General features: G+C 37.9%; 1 protein-coding gene across 5 annotated transcripts in view; it reads left to right on the top strand.

Annotated features, from left to right (window-relative positions):
• Nucleotides 1-15,280, top strand: part of METTL8 (methyltransferase 8, tRNA N3-cytidine) — a 179,109-nt gene that overhangs the window by 65,245 nt on the left and 98,584 nt on the right. For 4 of the 5 annotated variants that reach the window (XM_081814196.1, XM_081814193.1, XM_081814195.1 and 1 more), the window contains exons 4-7: nt 5,531-5,901; nt 8,054-8,103; nt 12,548-12,611; nt 14,466-14,605. In XM_081814196.1, the coding sequence (XP_081670322.1) occupies nt 5,531-5,901; nt 8,054-8,103; nt 12,548-12,611; nt 14,466-14,605 (625 nt within the window). The remainder of the gene's footprint in view (nt 1-5,530; nt 5,902-8,053; nt 8,104-12,547; nt 12,612-14,465; nt 14,606-15,280) is intronic. The other variant, XM_081814194.1, reaches the window with a different exon arrangement.

Raw genomic sequence — 15,280 nt, forward strand, 5'->3', positions numbered from 1 at the left:
GGGGGCTCGATCTCACGACCCTGAGATCATGACCCAAGCCAGAACCAAGAGTTGGATGCTTAACCAGCTAAGCCACCCAGGCGCCCCAAGAGTTTTTTCTTAGGTAGACAATGAACTTTTATCAGTGATATGTGGAAATTTCCAACTTTGAGAGCTCAGGTGTTTGCATATTTGATGTGCAAAAATAACTCTAAATTGCTTTTTGTTACATTGTAACAGGATAATTTTTCATAGTTAATATTAATCATATCATATATGGCAGATACATAAATGGTTTAATTCAGTTTCTTAGTTGTGATATTCAATGTGATTCAGGGTGAATTCTGAATATTTAAGTATAGTTAGTATATCACATTCCCTCTTCCCCTCAGCATTATTGAATTTAATAAGTGAATAATTGAGAATTTGCTTCATCTGTCTGTGGTTAAACACATCACTACATCCGTTTTACTGCCATTGGCATAGACCAATTAATCTACAGCCTAGGAAAATGAAAGGAAAAAACTGCTTCTCCAAGAAAAATTGATCATTAATATACCTGTTTAGAATATCGGTTGGTAAAAAAAAAAAAAGTTGGTTGGGGGTGCCTGGCTGGCTCAGTTGGGTAGAGCATGTGACTCTTGATCACAGGGTCATGAATTTGAGCCCCATGGTGGGGGTAGAGTTTCCTTTAAAACAAGCAAATAAGTAAATAAATAAATAGAAAATCATTTGGACAAGATTAACAAAGGGCAGATTTCTCCACACTCTATTTAATTTTATTGGCCTGAACTTGAGATGAGTTAACAGCAGGTCGAAACTAAATTTTTCTGTCTTTTTTTTTTTTTTTGCTTTGTTTGTCTTAAAGATTTTATTTATTTATTTGACAGTGAGAGACAGCGAGAGAGGGAACACAAGCAGGGGAAGTGGGAGAGGGAGAAGCAGGCTTCCCGCCGAGCAGGGAGCCCGATGCAGGGCTCGATCCCAGGACCCTGGGATCATGACCTGAGCCGAAGGCAGACGCTTAACAACTGAGCCACCCAGGCGCCCCAAAACTAAATTTTTCACTCATGGTCAGGAAAATAGCTTTTCCAATTCCCGTTATCACAAATACCTTCAAAGTTCAGGAAATTAACTCATATGCTGAAGTGTTTACCTTGTCTCATAACCATAATTGTGAGTTTGATTGAGCTTCTGTGGTGTCTCAGAAGCTGTCACACCTTACTGGGAACTATGAGTTGCCAGCATTGATTGAGATAACTGCTGAAAGCACAACTTAAAAAGCAAAGAACAAAAAAGTTCCAGCCCATTAGCCTTCACTTCAACCCATGCTGGGTGCCGTTTCTGTTTTGTTTCTATCCCACAAACCAATCTATTCTCATAGAGCATTTTATGTTTCCATTGCTCATCATAATTTCATCATATAATCTTGTATAGTTTATATTTTATATAAATTAAATGGTATTTAGTTAATTCTGCATTTCTGATCTGTTTTTATGAAGGTTCCCTCCAATCAGCATTATTTTTACAGTTTAATCATACTGATTATGTCATACTGGGGTTTTAATTTCAGTTTGATGCTTCATAATGAAAGGAAACTACAAAATCAGAAAAACAGGTTATTTTCAGAGATATTTTGAAGGGGTTTAATATTGATTTTGTGTTAGGTTGGCAATGTAGTGTAATGGTTTAGAGCATGAGCTTTATTTTTTTGAAGTTTATTTATTTTTTTTAGTAATCTCCACACCCAGTGTGGGGTTCGAACGCAAAACCCAGAGATCGAGAATCACATGCTTTTCCAATTAAGCCAGCCAGGCACCCCAAGAACACGATCTTTAAAGTCCAATAGACGTGGTCCAGGTCTTGGCTCTAGCTAGGTGACCTTGGATAATTGTCTCCTCTGACCTTGAATTTCTTTGTCTGTAAATTGGAATAATAATATGTCTGAGAGGTATTATTAGGATTAAATGGGAAAAAAATCCAAGTAAAGCATTTGACATGGTATCTGACACATAATAAAGACTCAATATAGGTTATGGTTGTTATTGGTATAATGATTTATGTTTGTTTGTTTCTCTTAATTCCTGGAGAGTGGGAAATACTTGGAATAGGCTTGGAAGTACATATTAGCAGCCCTTAACCATGGTCTTCTCAGAGTAATCAGATCCTTTTTAAAGACTGCATAATCTAGGGTTGAATTTAGATGCTTGATATATTTGGAATCTGAACCAGACTCCAGTCACCTTGCTGCACATTCCCCTTCTTTACAAGCTGTAGAAATTAAAACAGTAGTAGTACGGGCTCATATTTAAGATAGCAATCCAATCCAAGATTTTGTAGTTTGTAGAACTGACACTGTTTAATGTTCTCCATAAATCATGGGGTTTAATAAGAAAGTACATAGACTTCGAACATAGAGATTCCCTAATTCAACCCCTCATCAATGAGGAAACTCCATGAAGCATTCAACTAAGATTCTGTTTTTGTGTGATAAAACTTTACAAAAGAACAAACTACCTAATAACCATTACATTGCTACTGTCACTCTAAATTTTCATCTGATTACTATAAATCAATATAAAATAAACTTTAGAGTTGCAATCAGTGTATATCAGGTCTGTGTGAATGTTTTGTGTTACTATCACTATCCTTTAAATTTTCATTGCTACGGGGTGCCTGGGTGGCTCAGTCGGTTAAGCGTCCGTCTGCCTTCGGCTCAGGTCATGATCCCAGGGTGCTGGGATCGAGGCCCACATTGGGCTCTCTGCTCAGCAGGGAGTCTGCTTCTCCCTCTCCCTCTGCCCCTGCTCCTGCTCTCTCTCACACGCACTCTCTCTCTAACAAATAAAATATTTTTAAAAATTTTAATTGCTACGGAAGATTACTCTGTTTTGACCTGCATGGCTTGCTTGGTCATTCCTATGTTGTTGAGTATTTATTTCCCACTTCTTCCTATTTTATTTTATTTATTTATTTTTTATTTTTAAGATTTTATTTATTTGACAGAGACACAGCGAAAGAGGGAACACAAGCAGAGGGAGTGGGAGAGGGAGAAGCACGCTTCCCGCCGAGCAGGGAGCCCAATGCGGGGCTCGATCCCAGGACCCTGGGACCATGACCTGAGCCGAAGGCAGACGCTTAACGACTGAGCCACCCAGGCGCCCCCCACTTCTTCCTATTTTAAATAGCACTGCTGTGAACATCTTTTATTTCAAGCTGCGGTCCTGCTATTTACGCCCTTCCTCCCAGTTAATTCCTAGGGGAATATTTCCACAAATTAATCGAGGTGTAATACTACATTCTAGTTACTGATAGGTTCAAACTCACTTCACAGTAGCTTGGTATTGAAAACTCAGATACTAGAGATTTGACTAAATGTAGTTCTTCTTAGGTGGTTGCTTTTTATTAAAAAGAAAAAATTTTTTACCAGCGTAGAGTGAGTTACAAAGAGAGTTTTTAAGGTAAAAGGAAAAAGGTGTGAGAAGACCCTGGGGAAATTTGATAGTTTCCTAATTCCTCCTGAATCTGATTTCAGAATGTTGTTTTATTTTCTCACACAGTATAGCAGGTACACTCCAGTTCTTAAAAGTAGAGATAGAACTATTCTAAAGATAATATAGGGGCACCTGGGTGGCTCAGTCGTTAAGCGTCTGCCTTCGGCTCAGGTCATGATCCCAGGGTCCTGGGATCGAGTCCCGCATCGGGCTCCCTGCTCAGCGGGGGGCCTGCTTCTCCCTCTCCCACTTCCCCTGCTTGTGTTCCCTCTCTCGCTCTGTCTCTCTCTGTCAAATAAATAAAATCTTTAAAAAAAAATAAGTAATAAAATAAAATAAAGATAATATATAACATTTTTAGACTAACCATAAATGGGCTTTCTTCCATTAGTGCAGATGTGAGCATGTTTTGGACTTCAGCTTCACATAATTCTTTTGTTACAGAGATCTACTTTCATTTCTCAGACCTTAAATATAGGTGGGAGTTTCTGTCTTTATAGCAGTGCCGCTGCCAGATACGATTCAGCCTTAATGGGAAGGAAGTCTTGTGGCCAGATGGGTGGAGATCCAGGTACAAGGCCATAAAGATAAAAATGGAAAGAAAAGGAAAACTATACAATAAGGTTCTGTAACAAAGATGAACCTGACTACAAGCAACTGCTTGTTCTGAGGGTTGGGGCTTCTTTAAAATTATGAAAGAAATTAGTCCATTGTTTTTATTTGTAATTTAGTTTATTTGGGGGAGAGTCATTTCATACAGATCAAAATTCAAATAATTCTTTTACAAACCCTGGCCCCCAGCCACCCAGTTTCCCTTCCCTAGAGGCAGCCAGTATTATGAATTATGTGATTTCCTTTCAGAAGTATTCTGTATATATACAAGTAAATAGGTGTGTACATGCATTATGTTTCTGTGTATGCACACGTGTTCTTTATCTTCTTTTTCCTAGCAAATGACTGTGTCATAGACATACTGTTCTACACTTTGCTTTTTCACCCAACATTAAATCTTGAAATTATATCAATAGGTCTTTTTTCTTTTTTGAAAGCACTTAAAAAATGTCATGTGTCTATATTGGGTGGGAGTAATTCTTCACCCAGGGATTAGGCCTGGTGCGTAGTAGTGTCCAAGAAATGTTTGTTGAGTGAAGGAGCGAGTGAATTAATTATTTTATTAATTTAAGGTACAAATAAAAAGAGGCAGAAAGCTAAGAATTGTCTGAAGTTCTGAGACTGTTGACCTAACCCTGACCCTGGGACGGAGGGAAATCTAAGGGATAACATCATAAAATGCAGATTTCTTTTAAAAAGGCATATCTCTTTAAGGCTTCATACTAGGAGATGTCAATAGGGAGAGATTCCTCTGGAGGTGGGTGAAGAATGGGACTGCCCCTAGATTCTGGGAGTCCTGGCCTGTTGTGACAGGGCTCCAGGACCTGGAACAAGTGGGTTCATATCTCTGTGCTGTTCTTTGTTCAAATGCAAAACAAGGGAGTTGGAGTAGATTATTTCAATGGGCTGTTCTGGCTCTAAGATTATGTCATTTATAATTCTGCAGTTTCCTGTCTGATTACCAATTTGCCCAAGATATTCATCATGTTGAAACCGCATTTATAGCGAAATAAAAAAATGAGATGTCCTTTCTTTAAGATAATAAAGAGCCCTACAGGTTATTGGTGAAAATGTGATTATTAAGAATTCCAAGATTTAGACTATAGAAAGTAGTTTGCATTGATTATATTCCTCACAAAAATTTATTGCCCAAACTATAAGGCAGAAGCAGATTTATGGGAATAAGATCTAATACCCCACACATTAACACATTTTGAGAGAATCAATACTCTGTAGTTTTAACCTGTAAGAGGCAAAAAAAAAAAAAAAAATCAGATAAATAACTAATTTAATAAAATTATTCACTAGTAAATGTAATTGTTATGAATGATGTCTGTAATATATTTAACAGCATTTATCAAATATATTTTGTTACTAAAAGAGTAACTAATAGTAAACATAATTCATAGTAAAATAAATCTTTTTTTTTCCTCTTTTTTTTTTAGTTAAGTATGAGAATGAAGCTAGTAAATATTGGGACACATTTTATAAGATTCATAAGAATAAGTTTTTCAAGGATCGTAATTGGCTATTGAGGGAATTTCCTGAAATTATTCCAGTTGATCAAAAAACTGAACAGAAGTTGCAAGAATTATCATGGGATCCTGCAAAAACTAGTGCTGCCGATGGTTTCTCAAGAACACGCTGCCCTCCTGTGCCTGAAGAAAAAAATCATAATCAGAAAAGGTGTGGCTCATCAGACAGGCAAAGCCAAGCGGGATCGCAGTTTTCCAGCCTAGACTCTGAAGAACACAGAAAAGGACCTCTGAAAACAGAATTGTTTCCCGGGAGCAACGCCACTTTCAGAATTCTAGAGGTCCTGTCCGGCCAGGGCAAAGATGGGAGGGGGCAAATAACTTTGAAATGTACATTCCATATGACTTTATGAAAATGGTCAAATCTAACTAAATAAGTGTTCTGTATACTTCTGTGCATAAAAAATATTTGAGGGACTCATGTCTATCATCAGGTTCTAAGTTTGGGTTTTAATTTTTTTTTTTTTTTTAAAGATTTTATTTATTTGCGAGAGAGAGAATGAGAGACAGAGAGCATGAGAGGGAGGAGGGTCAGAGGGAGAAGCAGACTCCCCGCCGAGCAGGGAGCCCGATGTGGGACTCGATCCAGGGACTCCAGGATCATGACCTGAGCCGAAGGCAGTCGCTTAACCAACTGAGCCACCCAGGCGCCCTGGGTTTTAATTTTTTTTAATTTGTGTTCATATCTAACTTGAAGGCAGTTTTAAAGATTTTATTTATTTATTTGACAGAGACACAGCAAGAGAGGGAACACAGCAGAGGGAGTGGGAGAGGGAGAAGCAGGCTTCCTGCTGAGCAGGGAGCCCGATGCGGGGCTCAATCATGACCTGAGTGGAAGGCAGATGCTTAACCCACTGAGCCACCCAGGCACCCCTTGAAGGCCGTTTTAAATACCAATAAAGTTTTGGCCTTAATTTCTATCTCTTTCTGTTATTAACCTGTTTTAAGTGAAATAGAAATAAATGAGATATATAATTAGCTGTAATCCAGTGTAGACCTTGACTTTCTATTTTTAAAAGTAAATCTCTTCCTCCTGGTTATAAAGGTAATATATATTGATTAGAGAGTTTGCTAAGGAGTAGATAAAAGAAAATTATCTACCACACACAAGGGAGTTAACCACACTTAACATTTTACTGACTTTTCCCCTTTTGTTTATACTGTTTTATACAGTTGAGCTACACTGTACCTGTATTTTGGGGTTTTGCTTTGTTTCTATTTAACATTATAACATAAGCAACATAAGCAGTTTTTTCTATCTTAAAAATTCTCTATAAATATTTTCATGGTTGCAAAATATTTTTCTACAGAAAGTACTTTAATTCTGCTCATGTATCTTTACAATACTAGGCTTTTAAATTGTTTTCAGGTTTTCTACAGAAAATATCTTTGGGTATAGACCTTTCTGTGTTTTCTTTTATTAGATTTACTAGCTCATAATTTATTTTAAAAATTTAATGCCCTTAAAATATATTGCCAAATCACTTTCTAAGAAATTTTATTAATACCAATTCATGGCAATACATGTCTGTTTCATCATACCCTCATTGGTTAGAATATTCCTATTTTAGGGGCACCTGGGTGGCTCAGTTGGTTAAGTGTCTGCTTTCAGCTCAGGTCATGATCCCAGCGTCCTGGGATCAAGTCCCCCGTTGGGCTCCCTGCTCAGTGGGGAGCCTGCTTCTCCCTCTCCCTCTGCCCCTCCCCCCGCTCTTGCTCTCACCCTCTCTCTCTCAAATAAATAAATAAAATCTTTTAAAAATATATTCTTTTTTAAGTGATTTCCTCTTTGACAGATGAAAATTATACCTCGTTTTAATTTGCATTTCTTTGATTGTTAACTAGGTCACATAGGTCTTCAAATGCTTAGAAGCTATTTGCACTTCTTTGTACTCTATTTCCTTTGCTTATTTATCTGTTATTTTTTTTTAACTACTCTACCCTTTTACCGTATTTATTGCCAATTTTTTTACATTGTGTTGGTCACCTTTTAATTTGGTTTGAATTTTGGTGTGTAAAAATTTTAAATGTTTCCATAGTTAAATTTGTCAGTATTATTCTTGTGACTTATTCCATTGCTTTTGAGTTTAGAAAACCCTCCGACACCTAAGGGGCATGTGGGTGGCTCAGTCGGTTAAGCATCTGTTTCGGCTCAGGTCATGATCCCAGGGTCCTGGATTGAACCCCATGTCCCTGCTCAGCAAGGAGCTTGTTTCTCCCTCTCCCTCTGCCCCTCCCCCTCTTTGTGCTCTCTCTCTCACTCTGTCAAATAAATAAATAAAATCTTTAAAAAAAAAAGAAAAAGAAAACCCTCCAATGCCTACAGATCCAGTACATTTTTTCTAGTTTTTTTTTTACATAAAAAAATCTAACATTGGTGAGGAAAATTTAACCTTGTTTTCATGATGCTTGTTTATTCTTTTGATTTTTTAGGTTGGCTGTGGTGCTGGAAATAGTGTTTTTCCAATTTTGAACACTTTACGGTGAGTTTTAGTTTTATCTTGCAAAATTTTACATATGTATGGGACGTTAAGAAATTCTGGAAAAATGTCACGTATATGCCAGTAGTATTCTTGTTCGCATATAAACAATGACTTAAACAAATTTCAAAAGAATTGTCTTAGTCTTAGTGTCTAATTTTATGTGAACTAGGAATTACTCTGAAAAGAGTGTTTCACAGCTGTGGGTTGAAGTAATTTTTTAAGCTTGTGTGTGCATGGATGAGAGAATAAGAAAAGAGCAAGAGACTTGACCCCCCTCCACTCAGCTGTGAATTGCTAAACAGATCTATTTGCTCCCCCAGGTATGGAGGTGCCATTTTACACTCAGAGAATTGAATTTAAAGCTTATGCTTTAACCCTCATTTTATTTTGTCATCACTTCTGGAGCCACACCCAGTGTAAGGCCTTCCTTTGTCAAATGATTGTCTCCAGACTTGAAATTGTTTAGAGGTAACAGCAACTAACCCAAAGACAAAAAAACAGACATAGATGATAGGGACAGAGGTGTTCTCCTGATGCGTCCTTCCTGTTCACCACCTCACGTATATGTTGTAGTATCTCTGTGATGAAGACGACACTCCTCACAAAGCTTTTTCTAGCACGTTTTACCAATGGCTGGTCTTTTTTTTTTTTTTTTAAGTTTACACCATAGCTTTCACATTATTTTTCCATTATAAAATTGACATGAGCGCATTGCAGAACATTTCCATTAGAGGAGAGGGGGGTGAGAATTACCCATCATCCCCATCATCCTAACATAGCTGCTGTCAGCACATTTGTTATAATCCCTTTCAGTCTTTTCTCTGTGTGTATTTTGAATTTTAATGATGCTATTTTTTTAGCTTTTCCTTGTGAAAATGTAAAAGCATTCAGAAAAGTAAAGAGTAATACAGTGAATTCCCATATACCCACCACCTCAATTTAACAGTTAACACAATGCCAACATCATGACACTTTATTTTTAAATACTTATGATGTAGCTCCAAAAAAATCAGTATGTTCTTCATTACTATTCTAAGCCTAACATATAAATAGTAATTCCCTAATACCATTAGATTACCAGTTAAAGAGGCCAGGCAGAAGTGATGGTAGCAAATTTGCAGTCCTGAATGACCTCTCTCTTTTTGTATTTATTTTCTTTGTTTTCCCTTTCCCCCATTTCTGGGCCAATATTTCCTGCTCTTTTATACCACATACCCAGTTTCCTTCACCCCAGTAACCTCTGAGCTTACAATACACATAAATTTACTACTATGGCAATTGATAATGTGTTACTTTATGATCCATCTCAAGGTATTATTTAGCATATCATTTCTTTAAGTCTTGTCTCTCCAACCACTGCGTATGTTCCTTGAAGTAAAAAGCATATTTTACCCAAATCTGATTTTCCGGGTAGCCTAACAGTGTAATACAGATATTTAGAGCTCAATACATAGTGACTAATATCTCTGAATTCCCACTTGTTAGTTCTGTTTTTCCCTCTTTACTTCTTCCTCCAAAGAATAATTGCATGCACTTACTTCCTCACTCCCTGATACGTCTCAGCTCTGTTTTTTTTTTTTAATCATTGTAGCTTGATAACCTAAGATAATTAATTCATCTTTAAAAGGCAACCAGTGATTAGCCTTCCAAAGGGAGAATTAGACTTTTTTTCCCACCTAAGAAATTATGTTGTATTACTTTTGGAGAGTATAGGATTAATGTCTTACATTTTCTGAATATTTTACCAGAATTAGACCTCTGGAATTGAGAGGTCATATCATTCTCCAAGGATCATTTAATGCTTAAACCCCCTGCCAAGAGAGTGCTTTGTGATATGGTGGTAGTAGTGATATTTACACCTGCTTGCTGGGAGAAGGGCCAGGGCAGTCAGCTGATTTTACAGAAAAGTTCTGGAAAGTCATTGGGTGGTCACAAGACTTCAACTTGGGCTGCTGTTGTAGTGGGAATTCAATCTCAGAGGTCATGCTGCCCTCCTGGTAGGACACGTGGCAGATGGCACAGGCTTTCCTTTAGCTGCTAGACTGTTCAACATCTTGTGGGTGTTCAGTAACCACTGCCCAAAGGTTGACTGCATACCTTTTATAATGAGCTAGATGTGCCAGTGTCCAGAAAAGCATTTTGAGTTATACGGAAGTTTTTAATAGAATCATGATAAGTTCTTAAGTTTTTAAGTTCCTAGAAGGCAGAGGCAGCTCTTCCTATAATAATAATAATAATAGCAATAGCAACAACAATAATGACTAACATTTATTAGGTGTTTACTCTGAGTTAGGCACCTTTCTGGAAACTTATATGAATCCCTTCAATCTTCACAATGACCTTAAATGCCATATCTCTGCTTTATAGATGAGGAAATGGAGTTACAGAGAAATTAAGTAACTATTCCAAGATCATATAACTGAGTGGTAAAGCCAGGATTCAAACCATAGGCAGTTTGGTTCCAGAGCCCTTGCCCTTAGCCATCATATCTTATAGGGCTATATGCATCTGAGTTCTTCCTGAGAAAATTTCAAACACATGTGACCACCCAGCAAGTTAGGGGTCACAAATAAATGGATTTCGTAGGAAACAGTAGGGCTATAGGCTTCAATAAAGCACTGTTTTTTTATATGGGACAGATGGAAAAGACAAGCAGTGCAAGTCATAACCAAATCTTATTCACCATATTTTAACTGATCTTAAACTGAATGCAAATCCCCAATGCCGCAGAATGAATGTGTTATACATGAATGTAGTATCCATCAATGGGTAGCATTTAAGAGTATAATCTGTGCCTGGGTGAGATTTTATTTGTGGAATACATATTTGTGCTTGTATTTCATATTTATTTAGTAGTCCTCCTTGCTTGAAATATCTCCTGAATCAAATTAGAAGTCCTAATTATGTGTTTTAAGGCCCACTTGTATATCCTGCAACATACTGGTTTGAGCTCTCGGGATCAACTCTGCTTCTTATCCCTGGCTTATATCTCCCATCTCTAAGCCCTTATACCATTTACCCTTCTCCCCACTCAGCAATGCTATTCCCCCCCTTCAAAATTCTTAGGAACTCTGCCCTATCCACAACCTTAATAGAAGCTATATAAAACCAGTCATGTCCTCAACTAGGCTATAAAACCCGCAAGAGCTAGGACCATAGTTATAATTATTGTTTAATGACATACCAATCTCTTTCTGCAATTCAGACATGGTATTAAGTAACATGATGCCTGGATTATTTGATACCAGCATATGAGGGATAATCAGGAAGGGTACTGGCCCACAAAATTCAAAGTATATGCGTGCCCATGAGTAACCAGGGTCCAGACATTGTTACTGAATTTCAGGTAAAGGCCAAATAGAACTTGTCTAAGTTCAGTGGAGGCCAATTAAAACTACTCAAGACTTTCATATGGGTAATAACTGAGTCTTAGAGAAGTTAAGTCAAATTCACAGAGTTAATAAATGGCAAATTCAGGATTTAAACACAGGTCTATTTGGCTCCAAAATCTATACTCTTACTATTTTACTAGACAATTTCATTTACTACCTTGTATTCTAATTCTTGGTATATACATGAGGCTTAATAAATGTTTGATCATAACTTGAGAAGATAACTAAGAATTAATATGTTAGTGTTTTATTCTTTTTTAGAAGTTGTATTTACATGCTATTAAAATATACATATTTTTTTTGAGATTTTGAAACAGTTCTAATAATTTTATTTTATTATGTTATGTTAGTCACCATACATTACATCATTAGTTTTTGATGTAGTGTTCCATGATTCATTGTTTGCGTATAACACCCAGTACTCCTTCAATACGTGCCCTCCTTAATACCCATCACCAGGCTAACCCATCTCCCCAGCCCCTTATGTATATGTTTCTGTTCCATTAGGGGCATCAGAGCCTCTCTGAGAGGCCCAAGAACCAAATGAGTTATACACATAGAAAGGGGACTGAAGCACCAAGGACACAGGGGTCTGAGAGTCCTTGCACAAGGGTAGAACTTGACTAAGCTATGAGGAGCTACAGGCCTTGCTGGCTGAAGGCACAGAAGAAAGTGTGGGGAGGTGGGGGGTAGCAGGAGGAAGATGGAGCAATGATGATGGATGGCTTTGGAGGTTTCCCAGGTGAGAGTGTGATGGGATGTAAGGGCAAGTAGGCTCACATAATGGAGAACTTCAAAGCCAGGACAGGAATTTGAAAGTTACCCTGTAATTAATGGCAAGTATTTGAGGCAGTGATATTTCAGAAGCAACATGAAGGCACCTACACACCATTATAGAGAACAATATCTAAAAAGAAGAAACAACAAGCCAGGTGTCATCCAAAATTCTATTAAAGAAATACTTTTTTACAAGTTCAAGCCTACAGTTTCCTTTCTTCTGTAACCTGAGCATAGATGAACTCTAGATTTAAATATTGTTTCCATTTTCATAGGAATGCTCCAGAGTCCTTTCTTTATTGTTGTGATTTTGCTTCTGGAGCTGTGGAGCTAGTAAAGGTATGCCTCATATTTTCTTTAAAGAGAGCCAGGTAAGGATCTAATTTGTTGTTGCGGATGTGATATTTTTGAAATGTTTCAAATATTATCTGTGGCCATTTTTAACTGAGCTTTTACTATTTCTGGGAATCATACCATCAGCTGATGCCTAAGATATCACCCTAAAATGATAGTTGTTTTGAATTTAAAATAAAGTTGAAGGTACTGGTACACCTAGAAAGGTCAACAACTCCTACAAGGTGATATATATATATATTTTTTTGAGGTGGGGGGAGGGAAAGAGGGAGAGGGAGAGAGAATCTTTTTTTTTTTTAAGATTTATTTATGTAGGGGCGCCTGGGTGGCTCAGTTGGTTAAGCGACTGCCTTCGGCTCAGGTCATGATCCTGGAGTCCCGGGATCGAGTCCCGCATCGGGCTCCCTGCTCGGCGGGGAGTCTGCTTCTCCCTCTGACCCTCCTCCCTCTCATGCTCTCTGTCTCTCATTCTCTCTGTCTCAAATAAAAAAAAAAAGAAAAAAAAGATTTATTTATGTATTAGAGAGAGAGCATGCACACAAGCTGGAGGAGGGGGAGAGAGAGGGAGAGAATCTCAAGCAGACTCCCCACTGAGCGTGAAACCCAGCATGGGGCTCAATCTTACAACCCTGAGATCATGACCTGAGCTGAAACTAAGAGTCAGACACTCAACCAACTGAGCCACCCAGGCGCCTCGGGAGAGAGAATCTTAAGCAAGCTCCATGCCCAGTGTGGAACCTGACACAGGGCTTGATCTCAGGATGGGGCTTGATCTGAGGACCCTGAGAGCATGACCTGAACTGAAACCAAGAGTCGGACACTTAACCAACTGAGCCACCTAGGCGCCCCCTACAAGGTGATCTTATTCATATTTATGTCCCTAGAGCCCTACACATAGTCTGACACATAGGAGGCGCTCATTAAATTAAAAATTTTGAAGTTAAAAAAATTTGAGAAGGCATATGATACAAATGTAAACTGTCCTAGACCGTTGGGAAAGCAGTGGGGAGCCTGGACTTGTTTGACCAATCCCCAAAAGCTAGTAAACATTCCCTTAGCAAAAAGTATTTTTAGGAGATGGAAAAGGAATGGAAATTCTGCTAACAGAAATGTATAGTGAGTATGTGGAACTTAATTTCTGATATTAAGAGTAGTAGTTATTCATGGTAGACATTTTCTAAAATACTGAAAAGCCTAAACAGGAAGATAAAATTGACCTATAATCACACTTGCTAGAGTCCTATGGTGAATCGAGGTTAGTATTTTGGTATACATCCTTCTGGTGTTGTTTTGTAGGCGTGTGTGTATGTGGGCGTCTAGTTTTTTTAAATAACAGCTTTATTGAGATACAGTTCACATACCATGGAATTCACCATTTTGATGTATACAATTCAGTGATTTTAGTATATTTACAGAGTTGTGCTGTCATTACCATTATCTAATTTTTGATTATGTAGTAGAGGATATTTGTATTTTAAGCCGAAGGAGGTGTGGCACAAGCAGTGGGAGAGAGAGCTAAGGACCATCTCAGTGCCTCTGAAGTAACATAGGGTAGACTTCCAACAATGCTGCCTACTGACTCAAAGGCCTGCCCTACGCCTCTTTTTAAACTAAAGAGGGGTTGTGAAGAATATTTGTTATCGAGTCCAAGTGCAAGACTTAATTTTTTATGGCAGCTTGAAATAAGCTAACAGAATACTGAATCTGAAATAAAGTGCATTCAGATTTACAGAGGAAAGGCACTAGGGAGAAATAAAAAGTTTGACCTTTTTATTTTAAGGAAAATGCTAGAATTCAGCTAACTGCTTTTTTTTTCTTTTCATTCCTTTATCATGATAGTTGCACTCGTCCTACAGAGCAGCCCAGTGTTGTGCCTTTGTCCATGACGTCTGTGATGAGGGCTTACCCTACCCTTTTCCAGATGGGATCCTGGATGTCATTCTCCTTGTCTTTGTGCTCTCTTCCATTCATCCTGACAGGTAACCGAAGACAAAAGGGCAAAGCAAATGTGTAAAGCTCCTTTATCAATCGTGGTTTTCAGAACTATCAAAAAAGAAAGTGACAATTCTTAAATTTATGATTTAGTGAACTACACAGTGTAGAACATGCAGCCTTTTAAATGCAGCTTTTCCTTTCTTCAGACTTGGAGAAAGAAACTGGTCAAACTGCTTCATTAGCTTTCTATCACTGTCAGAGAGAAGTGAGCATATTCTGGCAAGACACATACCTATTAAAAGTGACAGTGCTTCAAGGAAATTACAAATTCAGAACAGCCTAATAGACTCCCAAGAGGGAAATTGTACTTGGTGATCAGAAACAAACATCTTTGATTTAGCATCTTACTGAATGTTCGTGAAGAGGTAGGCTGTGAATCTGGTTTCACACCGGTCTATCAACAAGCTTTAAAAATTTTGTTCTAAAGAAGTCCAGGGAAGTAGGGTACTCAAGATTTGCCAGATTAACCTTGGACCTTTATAATCTAAGATTGGCTAGTGCCATCATTTAAATATTTATGATTTAAATTTTTTGTTCACACAATGTTTTGAAACAGTCAGCATGTCCAGAGAGGAAGCAGAAAGAGATATTACCAGCCATTAAAATAAAATAATCACTTCTGTGAAAATTTTGCCACCTCATATGTATTAAGGCACACT

This window comes from Leptonychotes weddellii, chromosome 3 (assembly GCF_054177405.1).
Source record: "Leptonychotes weddellii isolate Sample4059 chromosome 3, ASM5417740v2, whole genome shotgun sequence".
Classification (NCBI taxonomy): Eukaryota; Metazoa; Chordata; class Mammalia; order Carnivora; family Phocidae; genus Leptonychotes; species Leptonychotes weddellii.